Consider the following 20,995-nt stretch of genomic DNA (forward strand, 5'->3'; position numbering starts at 1 on the left):
ATTTCGGACCAAAATAGTTTTTCTACATAGAAATGAAAAGAAAAGGAGGAACTGTAGAGCATTAGACTCAGACTGCCTGAGTGTCACTCATACAAGCGACTCACTCCGTGTTTTCATGTGTTCGGCGTAACCTTAAAATGATGTTGGATAAGAAAAATGTGAAACCAGAGCGCCTCGGCGTTTACAACAACTTCAGGAGATAATCTACATGAAATTTTAACAGCTGCCTCATTTAAGCTCAGTTTTTTTTAAAAACTTTAACCTCTCCAAGACACGGGTAAAAACTATGAATCTCCCTTTGGGATCAATAAAATTATTCTTATGAGTCACAGCCAAAATATTTCACTTTGTAGAGGAACAGAAACTGGCATTGAGACCCTGGATGCCTGCTCTGTGGAATTCACTGGGTAAAACGTTTAGGGGTCTCGACAGCATGTGGGATGGATGCTGCTCAGTCATATGAAAAAATCTTTTATGACCTGCGTTCTGATACCAGCCTCGTCTTCTGCCTGCGAGTCCTCCTGTGTCAAAATCATTTTCTAATGTAGGCATGTTAAACCTGCTGCCAGCTGGGAGATGTCACCGATTTTCCATAAAATAGCTCTTTTATGTTAACGTTGCACAGGAGTTTTGGGGGATTGGTCCTGATCTGATTTCTTTCTTTGTTTTTGTCGAGACACACGAGTAGCAAAGACTTGAGTTACACATCCTGCAGTGTTATTATTCTGACTGGTTTTGTGTGATCTGAAGTCATTGCAGGTTTGTGAGGTTTTCTAAATGGAAAACTGAGTTTTGTTTTTGGAGAGATCAGAAAAGGGTTGGATGCCTTCAAGAAATCTGACTTGGCAGTTGTTAAAACTATCAAACATCTGGAAGGATCAGGGGTTAACATCTGTATTATCTGTGTTTTGTTTCTGCAGGTACCAGTGCGCAGAAGGCCGAGCCGACCAGCGAGGAGGTCGGCGTTCCTGAACCTGCTGAGAGTCTGCAGCCGACCCACAAGGAGCACAAACCGAGCAGGAAGACCAACTGCAGGCCTGGCGACGAGTCCGACAGCGACTTCGAGTCTGACCCTCCTTCACCTAAGAGCAGCGAGGACGAAGAGCCGGAGGAAGAGGAGGCGTTGAACAGCGAGCATGGTGAAGACACCGAGCCAGAGAATTTTGGACAGAGGCCTTTGCTGATGGACTCTGAGGAGGAGGGAGAGGAGGATGAAGACAAACACAGCTCAGATTCAGACTATGATGCCAGCAGGGTGAAGAACCGCTCAAAGAAACCTGCAGGAGCTAAAGGAGCGACTGCTGCCACCAGGAGTCCTCCTTCTGGGATGGCTCTGATCACGCCCCCAGAGTCCCCTGGTGGAGTGAGAGCTGTGGAGCCTGTGGATGTTTTTGGTGCCGTGCCCTTTGTCGGAGGAGCTTCACCTGTGGAACCTCCAGAGGTCACAGATATCTTCACTAAAGCGCCTTTCAAGGTCGGCCATGAGCAGCAGGCGGCAGACGAGTTTGACGTTTTTACCAAAGCGCCGTTCAGCCGGAACCTCTCGAGGTCGAGCAGGAGTGGCGGTGACGTCCCCATGGGCCAAACGCCGCCAGTTTCTCCTGAGGGCATCGATGTTTTTGGCTTCTCTCCCTTCCAGCCAAGCCCCACCGCCCAACCTCCCACCACCTCCAGAAGTGCCGAAGACATCTTCCGGACGCCCTTCGAGGAGTCGGCGAGTCCTCAGCAGCAGAGGCTGAAGCAGCGCAGCCTTCAGAAGCTGTCATCCCGCCAGCGGAAGACCAAACAGGAAGCCACGGCTGGGGGCAGCAACGGCAAGCGGCACCACGGCACACCGACGGGAGGGCGCAAGACTAACAAGCCGACCTATCGCACGCCCGAACGAGTCCGCAGACACAAGAAGGTCGGCCGCAGAGACTCGCAGAGCAGCAACGAGTTCCTCAGCACCTCTGACTCTAAGGAGAACATCAGTGTGGATATAACGATGGCCGAGGGAGCGTCTCTGCCGGTGGACGACGCCCTTTTAGACCCGTTTGGAGCCAAACCCTTCCACCCTCAGGACGGTGGCCGACACAGCCAGTACCAAGGCCTCAGCGACGGAAAAGGCGACATCAGCACGGCCAACGGTAAGTCCTGGACGGGCTCTCTGCACGGAGAGAGCCGAATCATGGATGACTTCGGGGCGGTGCCCTTCACAGAACTGGTCATCCACAGTGGACCTCAGCAGCAGGCGGCGCCCTCACAGCCGCTGGACCTCGACCCCTTCGGAGCCGCACCTTTCCCCTCAAAGCAGTGACTCCACCTGCGTCTTCCCGCTCTGTCGGCTGCTTTCCTTTTCTTGGTTTGGGATCATTTTTAACCAACAAGCTAAAACTTTTTTCTAAGAGCGTTTTAATACACCAGAGTCTGGATAACAAACCCTGTGGAGTGCGAGTGGCGTTTCCACATATCCTTCAGCTGCACATGTTTTTGAAAAGCCTTTAATGCTGCATCTGAACGCTGTTTGGAACCAAAAGAAAAATGTGATTCTGAGCTTCGCGTTCGACCGCTCGTCTTGCTGTGAAAAGCTCTCTCCGGCCCGCCGACATGTTTTTGTTTTTAGCACCACGAAGCCTTACCTGAGCTCGGCTCTGCCTTGCTTCATAGTACCTCGGAAACCACGACGCCGTCAGCCTCGCGCGTCTTTTGAAATCATTTGGGAGTTTTCCTGAACCTCTTAGTTCTGTCTTTATTAGATTCTTCTCTATGCATAATGTCACAGTAGTCTTTATGCAGCTAAATGTGGGTGTGGTTTGTGATGCATTAGAAGGGATTGAATCTTGTTCTTCTTCTTGGAGCTCTTAATTGGGTCAGGTTTAAATTTAGGATCTTAACTCTTTTTTTTCTAGCAGTAAGAACTCTAATTGTTTTTTATTTTTTTTAAGTAAGTTACAACTCAACATTTCTCTGTTAGAAATAAAACACACAAAGCCACGTTAGAGGACTAGTTTAGGATTTATGAGCCCTGCAGAAGCTGTACCGCTGTTTTCCCAGCATTGTCAATGACCTCGGCATTTTACGTCATCGGGAATTTCACCGTTGGTAAACTGATAGGTTTGCAGGTTTAGTGTGAACAAGTCCCATGAAAGAACTAAAGCCAGTCAAGTGTTTCAAGTAATTTTCGCTCCAACCCCAAAGTTTGTAGCTGTTACAGGTGCATGTGAGACTGGCTCACATTAGCTGCTCTGTGAAGGTGCTTGTTGTACATTTGTATATTTAAAAGTAGCGTAAAAGCTTTAAAATTGACTAAAAATGTCACCAGAATGTGAAGAAATAACTGCTATGACAAAAAGGACTTTGTTGTGCAGAAGCGATATCAACTGAAGTTGAATTAGAGCCGGGCTGTACTTTCATGTAATACCAATCAGCACCACAAGATGGTGCCGTGAGTCAATGTACCAGAATTAAAATGTAAAAACCTCTTGAGAAAATTGGGGGTATGAATTAAGAAGAAAGGGTGAAATAACAGTGCGACTTCAGATAAACCCGACTTGTTTCTCTTGGGTTTTCATTTAACCCCGTCTGTGAGCGCAGCCCCACTCAAACCAGTTTTTACCAGTTTGAGAGCAGTAGTTTGGTGTTTGAACAGTACGGTTTTTCTTTCCAAGCTTTAAATAATTCATATTTAGAGGCGCTGCTTTAAAGCTCATCTTTGTAGCCAGGAGGCATAAAAAAATTAGAAAGCAGCACACGATTAGTTTGTTTTTCAGGCTAGGAGTGGAACTTTTGGTTATTTTGTAGCCGTTTGATAATTAAAACTGTCCTTTATGTTTAAAGAAATAAAATCCCACATAAAAATCTTAACTGGTTAAAATAGTTTTCATACAGTCCATGTTTTTGTGCTGACTGATTTATGGTGCTGACCAACAAGTTATTTTGCCTGCTTCACCATCATATGTGGATAATTCCTGTAAATGAGCTTATGGAGTAGATTTAACTATAAATACAGAAAGAAGAGTGGCATGGAACTTTTTCCGCCTCCTTAAAATATCAGACTGCTCTTTTAAAAGCAAAATTCCTCATGGCGTTTTATTAAGGACCCTACAGTAATACAGGCCGGGGAGCAGATTCAGACTGTGAGGGAAAAACGATGCGTTGGATGATTCGATGTTTGGTTCTGCAGTGAGCGTAGTACTCGTGGCAGCAGGACTCTGTATGTGGGACAGGTTTTATTGGTTTATCGAGCTCTGATTACTTGCGTCACGGTTTCATGTCTTGATGGGGTTTGGTTTTTTGCCTTTGCAGAATGAGGTGCATTCATAAAGGGCAAAACATGTTATTCAGGTTTTTGTTTCTTGATAAAATCTTCCTTAAACAACTTTGTGCTTCTTCATCGACCGCCTTAAACACTGCATTTAGCTCCACCACCGTTGGCACATTTGTTTGAATGAAACCAGCAGCCTGCTCTGTTCTTTTTTTACACCAGTTGAACCATTTCATACGACCGCTCCCATCTTTGTTTTTTTTCACCAGGGTAAGTCTTGTATTGTATTTATCATGCTATACTGCTGTTGGACGCAATAAATAAAGTTTCATCTCAAACATCTGGAAACAGCACATGGTTACTTTTATTTAGAGTCTGACCTCAGGTATGAAAAGTCAACATATAAAACTGTCCACTCCTACAAAATGAGTCTGTTAAGACAAAAAGAAACTCCTTCTTAATAATTTAAATACAGAACCACAAACTGGAGAACATTTCCCCCTTTTCAACATTAGAAACATTAAACGGTCACACAGAAAACATCCGGCTTTCCGTTCCAGAGTGAGACAGCAGAGAGGCGCTGCACTGGAGAGCCATGAAAACATTGCACATCACCCTAAACGAGCTGGAAAAACATGTCCTTAAAAAGCTGAAGAGAAAAAATACATTTTCAAAAATGAAGTTTGCTTGTCATAATAAAAGTTCTGTTGTAACGTGATCAGAGTTTACAGTCGATATTAAGAGCCACACGCTACACAGAAATATTAATGCAGTTCATGTGAAATGTTTAAATCACGTGAATCTAAAAACTGTCCCAGCTTAGTTACAAAATCTGATGTTTTAGGGTTTTAGAACTTAAGTTTGATTGTTCAAATGCTCAAAAAACAGTTTGTAGTAACAAATCAATGTTCATAGCGCTGCAGGGATGGTGAAGGTTTCCTTATAGCTCAAGTGGCCATCGCTGACTTCCTGTTAGGACGTCTTTTTACGACGACCCAAACCTGACGTCACATTTTATTCATTATGACCAGACTGAGGTCAGGACAGCGGGCCAGGAAGCTACACCCATCTTTTATGTGGAAGTAAACGCAGAACTGAACTGGACGAAGGTGGAAGACTGAACCACTTCCTGGGTTTTAGGACTCATTCCTGCAGCTCTCGGCTGGGACGCAGTTATAAAACTTTACGAGCATCCCCACAGCCACCCTCACCCCACAGAGTTACCACTGAAAGACGAACAACATAAAATAACTGAAATATTTAAAGTTCCCCTTCAAGCATCCTGTGAAATTCTTTACATATAAATGAACATCAGTTTGAACAGGAAGTGAGCAGCTTAAAAAAACAACAACGGAGCTTCAGGTATGAAATAGAGCAGGTACATTTATATGAAACCATCTGAGTCCGCACTTTGTTTCACAAAACTCTTTGGTTTGTTCTGTCTGAACATCATCCCCACGCTTTGATCATTTCCACTAACAAAGACTTCAGAGTCTGTTTTTAAAGAAGATATCAGAAATCTTGAGTCTGTTTACTCGTAGTATAATAATACTGATATTAGTTCATTTCCTTTTTCAGGGACGAGCCTGAATCTGCTCTCAGATGAAGCAGCTTTCAACCTTTAAAAACAGCTGGACACGGGTTCATTTCCAGGCAGAAAAACTAACATTACCAACCCGTTCCTTCAGTGCTGTCTGCGGTTTACACACAAACATTAAGTCCTCAAGGAGTTTATAAAGGTGACAGTCTGAGTGATTTCAGGTGAGCTGTCAGTCCGACGCAGAGGTCCGTATTGTTTCTTATTAGCTTGAAGTACTCAAACGTCACGTCACACGCTGGATTTATTCCTCCTCCCTCATCACAGAGACTCACAGGTTAGGGAGTCCATCTGTGAGGAAACTGATGGACCGAGACCAGAACAGAGTCTCTGCAGACGACCTGAGGAGGAAACAACACGTCAGCTGTGAACAGAGCCAATTAAAAGCATCAAAAATCACCTGTGTTACCTGAAAAGGTTCAGTTTCATTTGATTGGTTTTAGACATATTCTAACAGGCTTCGATGTGAGGTTTTGACAAAACAGACAGAAGACACTTCATATACAGTAGTGTTCATGCTTAGATTCTTATTTTCTGTAACTGGAATGACCTCATGTCCTGACAGAGCAGCTGCTCCTCGTCTTCCACCTGCTGATTCTTTGATTCCTTTAAGCCTTTTAACCCCCAAACATCTGCTTAAATATTAAAGATTTTCTTTTTTCTGATTTATTTAAATTGAGCCACAGTCTGCATCTGAGTGAACTCCCAACTCTCTGCAGTCGGCAAAGTTTTCTCAGCAGTCTGTTAAACAGCTCCTCTGTAATCAAAGCATCGTTGAGCGGATCAGAAACTGAAGCTTACACGGCCGTCACCATTAAGGTCATTTTAGTCATAAAGCTCTGGCTGTGACCACAGACGCTCCACTAGACTACCACTTGCAGTCGAACCCTTGTGGTTATGAGGGGCAGCCAATCAGAATAAAGTCAGTTTAAAGGCAGAGGAGGAAAAACAGCTGAGGGGCTACACCAAAGCCCAGAATTACTTTGAACTGTGAGTCATGCAAAGCTCCTCTAGTGGAGTCCAGAAATAAAAACGATGGAGCTGAAACTGAGCAGAACAGGTCGCTTACGGTTCATCGGAGCTGCAGTCCTGGCGTGCTGAGCAGCGATCTAGGCGTGTTGGGGGGTGTTGGGGCACGGCTGACTGTGCCTGTACGCCATGATGAAGCCTGTTGATTGGTGCCACCAGTAAAACATGAGCACTAGCAGCAAGTGCCAAACCTGATGGCTGGAGCCCAGGTAGTTCAGCTGACCTGCAGAGACAGGAACACTCAGCTTGCTTCAGATTTTAATGAGATTCGGGCCCATTTTCAATGTTTCTCTCTGCAGTATTAGATTACTGTTATTTTCCAACTATGAGTGGACGAAAAAAACAACGAATCAAACAGGAAATGAAGAAATAAAAACAGTCATCTCACCTGGGAAGTACCGCTCAGGAACTTTGGAAACATAGAAAATGAGAGCCAGTGCTGCAATGAAGTACATCACCAGGACCCGAGGAACAAACGCCTGAAAGGAAGAAGAAACATTGATTCGACCAGCGTGTGGACAAAAATGGCCCACAGTTACAAAACGGCACGTGCAGGAAGAACTGCTGACTGACCTAACAGCACTGAAAAGCATTTAAAGCCAGCCAACAGATTGTGTTACTGCAGCAGCAGGAAAACACATTTAAAGTGGATCAATCAAGGAGGACCCTCAACAGCCGTTAAAACTGCAGTTCCTCTAATGGCCACTTGAGGCTTGCCCTGAAAGTCGGTCCCACAGACTCCTGAGTTAAAATGTTCATTTTCTAATAATCATCAGTTGATCTAAAGAGATTTTTCAGACTGAAGTACATTTTTTTGTGCAAAGTAAAGCCGATCACTGTGCATTAAACATGGATTTCTTTTCTTCTTATGACCAGCAGGGGGCGACTGTGGTTGGCAAAAGAAATCAGACAGTCGTAAAGTCTACAGGAAAATTATTTCTCATTGCTTTCGGACCTCATTAAATTGCCAAAATCGCTAGTTTTAAGTCTGTTTAAAGAAAGGAATCACAGCAGTGAACATTGGTTACGGGGACCACACTGAGCACGCTCACCTGGACGAGTTCAGAGGAGAAACCTCCCGTGAGGCAGATCCAGTGGACGGTGGGGATGAGGCCGTACCCGGTCACCGAGCAGAAGATGATCGAGCGCAGCTGCTTCCACTGCTTGCTGAGATAATGAGGGTGGATCTGAGCGAAGAACACAGCCAGGATCATGGCGAGGACCGTCACCAGGTACACCTGCCGCCAGTACTGCACAGACAGGAAGACGAGAGTTCAGTCACACCAGCTACACAGTAAACTCCCTTCATGGCGGATTGAGCTTTTTTTTCCAAGATGTCCTTCGCATGCTGGAGGTATCCGATGGTCCCAAGACTTAAAAGAAACTCAGTCGGTTTCAGAAGCAGAAAAGAAAACCAGGCAGGCGATTTTTAAACTCGCAGGGAGCTGAAGCAAGCGAAACGGCCCCTGGGCTGATGTGAGGGACCTGTTTGCAAACAGTTTCATTCGTTTGAAGATTATCTGTCTCATGGAGTCCTGAGGAAAGTTCTTCAGCTGCTGAAAGCTTCCTGCTGTTTGGTGATGAGCAGGACGAACACTGTGTTATTTTAGAGCTTTATTTACTATGACCGAACCACAAACGAGCTGAAGCTCACTGCAAACTCAGCTGATGCTTCCCTCAGCAGACCCTCTTACACGCGCAGCTTTCTCATCATTCAATCAGCTTTATTTAACGCTGATCTGCTATGCTTTTCTTCTTTCAGATTTGAAGGCCACAAAGAAGAACAGGTTACAGGCTGTGAAAGGGTGAAATCCTTGATGTTATCAAGCAGATCACTGGTAGCTGATACAGCTGAATTGGCAGTTATCACATCGCTTTTGGAGATTCTGAGGTTCAAAGTAGTAATAGTAGTGGTAATAGTTGTTATTTTAATTTAGTACAAATAAGGTTGAGACTCAAACTTTATGAGAAAAAAAAGGCAGTCCATTCATTCATCCTTCCTTGCTCTGCTGTTTATGGGTTGGGTCTGGGTTGTAGGAAGCTCATTTCTGCTGCTGTTTACAGGTACTCCCCACAGCTCATGGCTATAGGTGAGAGTAGGAACGTAGACTGAGTGGGAAACTCACCACAACACACCGCTACAGCATCCACACTGCTGCAAAAACACATCCGGTAATCTCCTATTCACTTGTTCCCTCACTCCTGAACCAAAGCTGGAGGGGGCACTCAAACAATCTCCTCAGAGATTTAGTTCCCAATGGGGGGAAAACCCTGAAATAATTTAGTGTACATGCAAAACTGAAACTGTCAATTTGGTCAAACTGACAACACAGCATGATAAAAATGAAACCACCTCATCGTGTTTCTGCAAAGTCAGAAATAAAGTTTCCTCAAACGTGGTGCACACAGCTTCTTTTTTCTGATGTCTGAACAACTATAGGACAATAACTCAGGGTTTATATATTACTGTACTGCAGTACAATTAAAAAAAAAATCAGTTAAAAGTCTCCCACTGTTTCATCTGCTGTTATCACAACTATAATGCTAATCTGTCTGCAGTTGGTATTTAAACTTGTATAAGTAAGTGTTTAAAGTCTGGGCAGCCTCGTCTCGGTCCCTTCTGTCCGTTTGTGTGGATGTAGGCCTTCGTCCAGTCACACGTCCTCATGTGACGAGTCCTGCTGAATTTCACAGTGAATAAATTTGCACCAGGAACAAGGCCCCGCTCTGCTTCAGCCAAATTTTTTAAGCTCCTCTCCTCGCAGACTCCGTGTTCTCTCCTCCAAATCTGCATCTCTAAAACACTCTTGACGAGACAAGAGTTTGACTGGCTAAATATAAAAAATCTGTTTTTCTTTGGGGACTTGGCGTGCCACGGGAGAGGAGCCACCCAGAAGCAGAGCCCCAGTCTTGGCAAGGACGAGGGGGAGGGAGGTGGAGGAGGAGGAGGGGGACCTTCGCTTAGACGGCTCCCGGACTTGCGAACGTCATATGGTGGGGAACAGGAGTGACGGACCGCTCCGTGAACGCGGCCATCTGGTTTGGGCTGGAGCAGATTTCAGCTACGTTCTGGGGGCAAAATAACCCGGCGCTTCCAATATGCGGGGGAAAGCGAACAGTGAGGAGCACGGCCAACACTTCAGGAGTTCAAAAAAATAAATAAAATAAAATAGGACAGAAAAAAAAGGGACATGGTGGTGGTGGGCGGCTGGAATAAGGAACTGGCTTGTGTCATCAGAGGCTGTTTTCCAAACGGCGAGCGCGGCGAAGGTGTCGTGTTGCTTATTCACCGGGAACAATGAGTCAATCAGCACAGCCAGACTGCAGGGCCCACTTCAGCTTTATTCAATTACTGCTTCTCAGGCTGAGGATGTTGAGCTGAGAAGTCTCCGGGGAGGACTGTGCTTCGATGTTAAACCGATGCTCAGTGCACACACACGACTGCAGCGAGCAGTCTGAGGTGGGCTTCTGAGGTAGAGCTACTCGATCACATACGTGAAAACACCACTGTGGTTATTTCAGGTCAACTTTAAAACATCTTGAATTTAAGCTTCACCATAATTCAGTTCGCGTCAACCGTGTCCTCCCTTTCAGCGGTGTTGTACTGCCAGCTATTAGGATTATCATCAATTAATTTTATATTACCAGTGAGGGGGCGTAAGACAGTAGAAAACAATGCCAAAAATGTTTTTCCTCTTGTGTGCACTCGCACTACAATCAGCTGACTCAAGGAGGAGGTGGTCTGCACTCATTTCACTTATAATTACTTTGATTTTTATTGCCGTAAAGGGCAGGAAAATGAGTCCAAACTACTACAGGTAACGCAACACAGGCCAAGCATCTGCACAGGCAGCACTAGCACATAAAGCTAGTGAAGTACCAGATTAATGCTAAATGCTGACCCCAGCAAAGCATCCAGAGCCTGATCTGCCTCAGGTAACAGGAGCAGGTACGAGCAATCAGTGTAGTTTCTGTAAAATCATTTAAGTCTTCTTTGACCTGGTTGCCCATCTTTGCGTTCATATTTAGGCACTAATGAAAGATCTTGTGTGTCCTTGTGAGGATAGGTAGTCGTTCATAATTGGTTATTGTGTGAATATGCACATCTGAAACATGTGGCAGAGTAATGTAACCAATTATTTTCTCCAGTGAGTAACAAAGTAACCTTTTGAAGAACAACTAAAGTGCAACCTAACAAAGCTTTCACAGCTTCACTCTCAGGGCCCATTTCCACCCCTGTGAATGGCAGCACACACCAAGAGTGACATCAGAGCTGCAGGAGTGCCTCTCCAACTGAGCCACACTTCTTTATTTTTGTAATGTGGTGTGACTGGTTCTCCTCCTAAACCAGCACTCATGCAGAGGTTTGGTGAGAGTGGCGATTGCAACGAGTCTCGTGGTGATGTCACCACTGACGTGCAACACAACCAATATGTCCATAAACAAGGCATCATTCTAACTTTCATGATCCTTCTGCCTTCTTACGGTCTTTCCAGCTTTCCCCAACACCTTACATGTCATGACCCGTGATGGCCTGGTGACCTCTCAGTTCCTCATCATAACTCTGAATATGATAAGAAAATAGGCAGAGGGACTAATTAGACCAGTGGCTCCCCAATGGTATGACCCGATCGACAGCCAAGTTTGCATCAGGGTTTTGTGTTACCCAAACATTACTGTAACTGCACGAAATGTCAGGAGAAACTACTGCAAAAGCTACCGGAGCTACAGCTTCAACTGGATCAGACAGACTTCATCTCAAGTGGATCGTGCAGTTGGGTGCATTTAATTAACTCCAACATGGTGCTAAACGCATTAAAGAGGCATTTAGGGACTGGGTATCTCTTCTGAGAGAAACGGTAAAAGAGCACAGGATGTGACCCAGACGGAGGAAGAATGTTTGACTGTGAGAAAGTTTCTGATAAGGAGATGGACTCGGAGCTGTCACCGACATTGTTCCAGATAATATAAAGCCTGTTTTCTGCAGACATGAATGCAGATGTGGTTTGTAAACTTCTGAATTCAGTCCGATCATCCAGGTATGTGAGCGGAAACATTTTTTTTTTTAACCCTACAAAAACACTTACACATCTATTTTATGCTGAACCAACATCACTTCTGCCTGGTAAAATAAAATACTAAAAAAAAAATACATGTAATTATCATTTCTGAAGGCAAAACTATAAAAAGACTGGACAAAATGAAGGTTAGGCTTCCAGCAGCCTGACTCTTTCTTGAGACTGAAGAAGGCTCATGAGAGCAGCACATAAAAGGCTGAAGTGATGAGTACAAGGACACAGGATTTAAGACAGAGAAGCAGTCTGCCTGCTCTGCCTGTCCTCCGCCACTTTGAACTCGACTCACGAGGGTAAATAATAAGCAGTTTACAATACAAGCGAAGCACAGCATTGCTGAGTCACAGAGGACTGCAGGGCAGCTTCTCACATTTAGCACTTTTTAAAGGATTTAAACGGATTCAGCTCCAGAGGGCGACGTGGTGCTCAGCGTTAAGAGATAAGGATTCAGAGTGAATAATGTGGCGAGGATGTTTACCTCTGACCTTGCTTATGAATTTAAAGCCGATTAGTTTTTATGTCTTTGATCTTTTTTGCTTTTTGTTTGGAAAAATGTGCTGGCAGCAGTAAACTGTGACGCAGCATCTTTTGTAAAGTCGCATCAGAAAAGTCAGAGTAAAAGATAGTGCTGAGCCGAGTAAGTCTGGGTCACACGGAGACCTGTTTCTGGAAAGAGTGAGCTTAAATCCATCACAACAGCAAAACCTCGAGGGATGAGGAGATGGGCAACGTGCACGAGCTTTTTACTGCTCTAATGCAACAGGGTTAGAAAGGCAACAACAGCGTGGTTTTAGATAAAACCACAGCAGAGGAATAGCTTTGCATGAGCTAATGAATAACACTAGGCACTGAGTGCAAACTCAGGACATCTTACTCTTCCTATTTTGAAAGACCGCGTGTAGCCCACGATGTTTCTACCAGCATGAGGACGTTCAGCTTCGCATTTTCCTGATAGAGCTTCATCTCTGCAAGTTCAACAGTTTGTCTGCATAACAAAGAAATGCTAATATGGTAGTAAAAGTATTCAAACAGGAAGGTTTCTGGCCTTGGATGTTATGTGGCCATGGCAAAGATCTTCATCATTAGAAAGGAAAAAAACCCCGTTGTTGTATCCATTTCCTCTAGTTTACCTCTACTGCCCTCTGAATGTTAGATAGAAAGCACTTTAGTAGAAAAGGGCTAATAACAAGTGCTTGTGTGTGTGAAAGAGGCAAACTTGTATAAAGTGCTTTGAGTACTTGGAGTATGAAAATGCTATCTAAGAACCAGTCCGTGTACCATCCCTGGTTATGTAATCTGCAAGTTTAAACACGTGACTCTCGCATTGTTACGTCGCTTACTGCCAGTTTTATGTCTCGTCCAGTCCAGAAAAAACAAAAATCTACATACAGGCCCAGAGCACTGGAACTCCAAATAACTGCCCTCAGAATAATCCACAGTCTCTGATCATATTTCAGTATCACTGTTCAGCGTGGATGACTAACAGCCTACGTAAAGCAATGTGCCAGAAACCTGGACGTTACTTTCTATCAACATGGAAACTTCAACCAGTATGTCAAAAGGCTAGTACAGTCTTGTTATGTGCAGATTACAAATACTTCCAAACAATGAACCTGTCTATAGTTTGGAGTCTGCAGATGGTACAAAACATAGCAACAAGGCTTCTCGACAACACTCGGCGCAGTGAATCAATCAGTGAATCTATTATCAAGATGGCGCCGAGTATGGCAGCCTTGTCGCGAGCTCCCCCAAGCAACAGCTTTTTTCTGTGTTTAATTTTACTTTTCCTTCATTTTTTCGCGAGTAGCACATGTCTCCTTGTGTACGACCGACAAACCTTACTGGACATAAAAGACGGTCTTTCTTATAACTTTCCGGAGTTCAAGTTTTGCAACACGGACGCTCCGTTTGCAGACCCCCCATTCATCTCACCTGAGACGTCTTTGTTCTCTGGCCCTGGAGGCCGCAAACGCCGACGCAGAGGGAGAAGATCTTGCGTTCTGGTTCGACTGAGACGGCGCACTTACAGACCACCGTTACCCAGTTTATTACTGGCTAATATGCAGTCTCTGGAGAACAAGCTGTGTGAGCTTCGGGCACGGATCTCATTCCAGCGAGAGATGCGGGACTGCTGCGTGATCTGCCTCACAGAAACCTGGCTATCGGACAAAGTACCGGACTCCGCAATACAACTGCCGGGGTTCTCCGTGCACCGCGCGGACAGGTCACAGGATCTTACTGGGAAAAGCAGAGGCGGTGGTGTGTGTTTCATGATCAACAACAGCTGGTGTGATTATGCGAACGTGCACCCGGTCAAATCCTTCTGCTCACCGGACCTGGAGTACCTGATGATTAAGTGCCGGCCATTCTGGCTACCGAGGGAATTTACAGCAGTGATTATTACGGCTGTTTACATTCCCCCACAAGCCGACACTGACCGTGCACTCAGGGAACTGTACAGCGCGATCAGCAGCGAGGAAACCGCACACCCAGAGGCAGCGTTTATCACAGCCGGAGACTTTAATAAGGGAAACCTGAAGAAAGTCTCACCCAAACTCCACCAACACATCCATTTTAACACTCGTGGAGATCGGCTACTCGACCACTGCTACACCTCTTTCCGGGATGCGTACAAAGCCCTCCCCCGCGCCCCATTCGGCCAATCAGATCACCGCTCCATCCTGCTCCTGCCCGCCTACAGGCAGAAGCTGAAACAGGAAGCTCCAACCCGGAGGGCGGTGCACTGTTGGACGGACCAATCGGAGTCTGCGCTGCGGGACTGTTTTGATCACGCGGACTGGGAAATGTTTCACGTGGCCGCCAGAGACATTGATGAATACACAGACTCAGTCTGCGGATTTATCAGGAAATGCGTGGAAGATGTCGTCCCATCCAGAACAGTTAAATCCTTCCCAAATCAAAAACCCTGGATTAACGGAGATGTTCGCGCGGCACTGGCGGCACGGAGCACCGCCTTTGCCTCCGCGAACACATCGGACTACAAACACGCACATTACCAACTCCGGAAGACGATCAAAGCAGCCAAACGTGAGTACAGGGACAGGGTGGAGCAACAGTTTGACAACCCTCGGAGTATGTGGCAGGGACTAAACACGATCACAGACTTTAGAGGGAAAACCAGCACACCGCAGACCACGGCCTCTCTGTGTGAGGATCTAAACGTATTCTACGCTAGATTCGACACAGCGAACACCATGAGACCGGACAGTGTGCGCACCGCGGATGACGTCAGTGCGCACACTGTGTCTGAGGAGGATGTGCGGAGGTGCTTCAGGAAGGTGAACGCACGCAAAGCTACTGGTCCGGACGGGATTCCCGGCCGCGTCCTCAGGTCATGCGCGGCTCAGCTGGCTGGAGTGTTCACACACATCTTCAACCTTTCCCTCTCTCTGTCTGTAGTCCCAGCCTGCTTCAAAATGGCCACCATCGTCCCTGTACCCAAATCCTCCACCATCTCCTCATTGAACGACTGGCGACCTGTAGCCCTGACCCCCATCGTAAGCAAATGCTTCGAGAAGCTGGTCAGGGACTTCATCTGCTCTGCACTACCCGACTCACTGGACCCTCTACAGTTTGCATACCGCCACAACAGGTCCACTGATGATGCCATAGCCCTGACACTACACACTGCCCTGTCACACCTGGAGAAGAGAGACACGTATGTGAGGATGCTGTTTGTAGATTACAGCTCAGCATTCAATACCATCGTTCCCTCGAAGCTGGACAGGAAACTGCAGGATCTAGGACTGAGCAGCTCCCTCTGCAGCTGGATCCTTAGCTTCCTGTCTGACAGACGCCAGGTGGTCAGACTGGGCAGCATCACCTCATCCCCCGTCACACTGAACACTGGTGCTCCACAGGGGTGTGTACTGAGCCCTCTCCTGTACTCACTCTACACCTACGACTGCACGGCCACTAACAGCTCCAACATCATTGTGAAGTTTGCGGACGACACTACAGTGGTGGGTCTTATCACCAACGGTGATGAGACGGCTTACAGGGAGGAGGTCAGCGCCCTGACCCACTGGTGTCAAGACAACCATCTCACCCTCAACGTCGCAAAGACAAAGGAGTTGATAGTGGACTTCCGGAGGTGCAGAGAAGTACACACCCCCATCACCATCAACGGCGCTGCTGTGGAGAGAGTGAGCAGCTTCCGGTTCCTTGGCGTACACCTGGCTGAGGATCTTACGTGGTCAGTACACATAAACAAAACAGTGAAGAAGGCGCAGCAGCGCCTCTTCTTTCTCAGGAGACTGAAAAGATTCGGCATGAGCCCCCGCATCCTCAGGACCTTCTATCACTGTGCCATTGAGAGCATCCTCACTGGATGCATCACCACCTGGTATGGCAACAGCACCACCTACAACTGCAAAGCTCTCCAGCGAGTAGTGCGGTGCTCTGAACGGATAATTGGAGGTGAGCTTCCCTCCCTCCAAGACATCTACAGGAAGCGCTGCCTGAGGAAAGCGGGGAGGATCATCAAGGACTCCAGTCACCCCAGCCATAAACTGTTCAGACTACTTCCATCAGGAAGGAGGTTCTGCAGCATCCGGTCCTGAACCAGCAGACTGAGAGACAGCTTTTTCCATCAGGCCATCAGACTGCTGAACACGTCATAGACACCTCAGCTTCACTACTGGAACTTTAACATTATGCACTACATACTGTACAGTAATGCCACTGTTTTGCACATGTCTCACTCTGTATATTTTATTTTATTTATTTTAAATATTCTACTTATTGTTTACTCTATTTAATTTGTAAAATATGTGTACACACACACACACACACACACACACACACACACACACACACACACACACACACACACACACACGTAGAAAAATATTTAGTATACACATCCAGAAATGCATATAATATTATATATTGTACATATATTTATTAGTTTCAGATGTAGCCATTCTTGTATTTTGCTTGTTTACATTATTGTATTTTGCACAACTCTGTTGCTTGTGAAGCTCGCACACAAGAATTTCACTCACATGTGCTGTACCAATGTACCTGCACATGTGATGTGACAATAAAAGTGATTTGATTTGAAATCGTCACTTTTAAACTCCGTCTAAGAGAGAGCAGTTTATATGAAAGGCTTCAGGTGAGCTTACGTTATTACAGTAGAAGGTGTAGAAGACTCCGGGGACGTAGCAGCCCAGGATGCCGATGGAAACACCGGCGTAATCCAGCGCCATCCAGCGGCGGCTGGTCTTCTCTGAGCGATGGCAGCAGAACAGGTGGTAACCCACCGAGCACAGCATACACAGCTGAGGACAGCAAAACACACAGTCGGGCATTGCAAAGAAGCTCGGCACAGAATGGATTTACGCTAGATTCAAATTTATTTAATAATGAAAATAACTTTATTTATAAAACACGTTTACGTCCACAGACCAAGAAGAAAAAGCAGGACACGAGCTTCTAACAGAAAGCGGGACACTGAGGTCAAAACAAGACAGCTAAATACGTTTTGAGATGCAACAAAAACACAAACTGGCAATATAATTAATGAATACCAATAATGTCAAGCCCCAGACATATTTATTATATAAAATAAATTAATACTTGAATCTTAAATCTAACTGTTTAAAAGAAATAAAAGAACTTTTCCACACCAGGTTTGAGAGTAAGCAATAAACGTGGTGTTTTAATCACACTAGTGATTATGATGTTGAACATAATACTTGGTGTTATGACATGTAACCACATTGAAAAGGTAAAAAGTTCACATTGTGTCAAACTACAATCGCTATCCCGCCCGTCAGTAACTGCACTAACCCTGCTCTTTATTTTCTGAATCCACTGAAACAATGGAAAAAGCTCAACTCTGGGCTCACCTACTTGTACAGGCATGTCTGGATAGTTTAAGGGCTACATTTATAGGTGATGATGAGTGTACAAAGTGATCCAACAGGTTCATTAACACCTGGAATAGCCAAATCTAGAGAGGCCTATATTTGCCTTCTTCAATACTCAAATATACTGAGATTTATTAGTGCATGAGCAGTGTAATTGCCAACTTCAATCTAACCACAGCTCAGGAGAACTGAAATATCTCTGATGAGTTTATTCTATATAAAAGCAATGTGAGATGATGTCTAAGCAGAAGACAATAGCAGCATTGTACCTGAAAGCAGAAGAGTCCAATGGAGTAGATGACATAATCCTCTCTGGAGGCGCCAACAGCCGGCAGCACCGAGGCCATGTTGTACACCCCAAGACAGAAGAAGAGGAGGAAGCCCAGGAGATGGCTCCAGATGTTCACCGTCTCATTGGACAGGATGAAGAGGCTGCAAAGGTCATTTACAAGCTTTAAAATAGTCACACAGTCAGTTCCCTCTAAAGAAAACCAGAGGTATGAACCAAAACTCTGAACAATTATACACCCCGACATAAATGTCTGACAAGCATCTATTACCTCCCAATCAATAAACAGTCTGGATTCACCGTTTCCATTAACCACTGAAACTAGAACTAGAGAGCAACACGAGTTGCCCAACTCCCTTAAAATCTTTATTGGCATTGACCCTACAACAAATGTCAGGAAGCAAAATCAATCAGCCTCTGCAGCGAGGCGTGGGAATCACAGAGTACCATTACAGCACGTTACACCAAGACACAATGACATCATCATACAGCAGCTCCACAACAATCAAATCTGTAATGTGACCTGTTCAGAATCTTTTTATCTTCCTTATAGTCGGCTTTAAATATTAATATAATGGAATGCATCATAGTTTCAACAGCTGACATAAAAAAGAGAAAAACACTGGCAGTCTGCATGTTTAACCTGCTTTCACTGAAGAAAGCTTCAAAAGCTGAATTGTGGAACACTTTCAAGGCTCATATCAACATGTGGGATAGGTTAAGTCTCCTCTTTTACTTGGCTCTTCTTCTAACTGTGATTCCTAGTGCGCAAGTAATTTTCTGAGGTGTTCAAAAAGTAGGCACTGCTTGACTTTAGTGGAGTGACTGTGTTGTGGTGTTGAAGATGAAAATTCTGATTTCAGGTTAAAGGGTCCTTCTCACCTTTTGATGCACAGCCTGGAGGGCAAGTATGCCCTGTATCCATCTGTGATGTAGGGGTTCTCCCTCAGAAACGGGGGGATCTGCTCGTATGTGTACAGCCTGATACCTCTGGGCACCAGTACAGGCCAGTACTGATAACTTCCCAGCTCGATGTAGTGTGCAGTCTGAGAGCTCTTCTGTGGTTTCTGAGGCATGTCTGAGCCAGCAGGGTCTGGTTTAATCTGACCCGAACCTGAAACCAGCAAGTCAGATCAAGATCAGATTCAATAGAGGCAGAACTCTTTTAATAAAACATAGCATTAAGCGATATTTGTTTTGTTGTCCGGGCATCTGAGTTTGTAATTCGAGTGGAGAAGAAATCAAAGTGGTCTGTGTAGGAGCTGAACGAGTAAAGAAGACAGCAAAACATCAAGTGAAAGCTGATTCTCCTACATCTGTGTGGAGCTATTATCAGAAGCTATCATTACTTGCACCCACTGGCTTGTCTTCCATGTAATCTCATGTTACCGAAGCTAACTTTCCAGATTATCCGTTACGTTCTACCAAACTCCGTTCACTAATGTGGCGATTTTAGGTGCTTAAGTGCTAACAAACATTTATACAAATCACGGTCCAAGCTTAGATCCAAGCTCGCGACCATGTTCCAAATTATCAATAAAGTTTGTATATTTATACAAGATTCCATTTACAGTCAAATTCTGCCAATAAACTGTGTTGTAGCGTTAATTTTACAGCTAATGTAACACTGTAGAAGTCTGTGGCGAGCACGGTATCACCAAATACAAAATTAGATTTTTTTAAACACAGCGTACTTCCTTGATACATTCTTTACGAGCCGATTGTACCTGAAAAACCACCTGAACAAAACCAAAGGTAAAATTATGCTTTTGATGTAGAGTATGCCGTAGTTAACCAAGACGACGTTAAAATAGCGACATTTCCAAAGCGGTCTGGTAACTAGTGGCTAATTATAGCGTGGCTCTTATAGGGCTAAGCTAACAACAATGAGCTATAAAAAAGGGGGAAAGATATATTAACAAAAAAACTCACCTTTTAATTTGGCATATTTGCAGTTTGTGCCATTCTGGGGCTTATAATATGTACTACGCATTTGTAAACACGTGTTGATATTAACTTTAAAAAAAACAAACAAACACAACGCGTAATATTTCTGAAGTTTTAGCTACAACATCTTCCGAATCACACAGACGTCATCACTAATGGACCCTTCCAACGTGGCCAACGTCTGCCTGAGTTAAAATAAATAAATAACGCAGTATTTACTATTATCGCTAATATCCTTAGAAGATTCTTTATTTAATAATTTAAATAACCTTTGTTTTTCTGCATTAATGAGCTCTCTCAAAATCCCATATGGGACTCTATTCACGTGAAAGCTTCATTTCATGAGTAATAATAGTTCTTACCGTAAATATAAACGGCTTTGTTTTCGGTTTGGGTTTTAGGAATCGTGTCTAGCACCCTTAATGGATTTTACCTGGTTCAACTGATCCCGGAGATGCACCGTGCCACCCATAATTACTCAGGGACGCCAGTCTCTGATGATGATTCAATCCTAAACCGCAATAAACACGTATTGGAGAATTATTTGTCTCACTAATCAGTTTCATTTATGTTGATGGTGATTGCTGATGGATAGTATTACATGACATTCAGATATGTAATCACCTCAGATTTCATTGTTATGATAAAGAAAATATTCACAATATGGTTATCTTTGAAATTTTAAAACAGTGGGGAAAAATCAGTTTACTGAAACAAAGAGAAATATTTTTAAACGTAAGAATATATTCAGAGCAACAACCTAAATTAATAAGAAGAACATTTTTTAAATATTCAAATGCACATTGTGTGGTTTTTCATATTTACTTTACTCAGAAGAAAAATGGGACATCATATGAGGGGAGATGCAGCAAAAAGTCCCAGCAAAACTCAAACCAAACAGACTGAGATCACTCTTAT

The 20,995-nt window shown here is 44.6% G+C and overlaps 2 protein-coding genes across 2 annotated transcripts in view; one reads left to right on the forward strand and one right to left on the reverse strand.

Moving 5' to 3' along the window:
- The window catches only part of bmp2k (BMP2 inducible kinase), a 55,736-nt gene extending 51,189 nt beyond the window's left edge, over positions 1-4,547 (forward strand). The window contains exon 16 of the mRNA XM_080895072.1: positions 921-4,547. Within this exon, the coding sequence (XP_080751198.1) occupies positions 921-2,296 (1,376 nt within the window). The 3' untranslated portion in view covers positions 2,297-4,547. The remainder of the gene's footprint in view (positions 1-920) is intronic.
- Positions 4,548-4,629: 82 nt separating this feature from the next.
- paqr3a (progestin and adipoQ receptor family member IIIa) lies at positions 4,630-20,221 on the reverse strand. The gene is made up of 8 exons (XM_080895073.1): positions 20,063-20,221; positions 19,013-19,244; positions 18,111-18,273; positions 17,095-17,250; positions 7,922-8,119; positions 7,258-7,348; positions 6,910-7,092; positions 4,630-6,181 (listed from the first exon to the last, which is right to left on the reverse strand). Exons 1-7 carry the CDS (start codon positions 20,121-20,123, stop codon positions 6,950-6,952), a joined length of 1,044 nt encoding a protein of 347 aa, XP_080751199.1. The 5' UTR covers positions 20,124-20,221; the 3' UTR covers positions 4,630-6,181; positions 6,910-6,949.
- Positions 20,222-20,995: the final 774 nt, after the last annotated feature.

This window comes from Rhamphochromis sp. 'chilingali', assembly GCF_963969265.1.
Source record: "Rhamphochromis sp. 'chilingali' genome assembly, chromosome: 10".
NCBI classification, from domain to species: domain Eukaryota; kingdom Metazoa; phylum Chordata; class Actinopteri; order Cichliformes; family Cichlidae; genus Rhamphochromis; species Rhamphochromis sp. 'chilingali'.

Bases quoted from the DNA above. Each gene is read 5' to 3' on its own strand.
- paqr3a (XM_080895073.1), bottom strand. From the start codon at position 20,123: ATGCGTAGTACATATTATAAGCCCCAGAATGGCACAAACTGCAAATAT. The intron at 7,349-7,921 runs GTGAGCGTGCTC...TCTTCCTTTCAG, and splicing joins TCTCCTCTGAACTCGTCCAG to GCGTTTGTTCCTCGGGTCCT. The intron at 7,093-7,257 runs GTGAGATGACTG...CTGTCTCTGCAG, and splicing joins TCCTGAGCGGTACTTCCCAG to GTCAGCTGAACTACCTGGGC.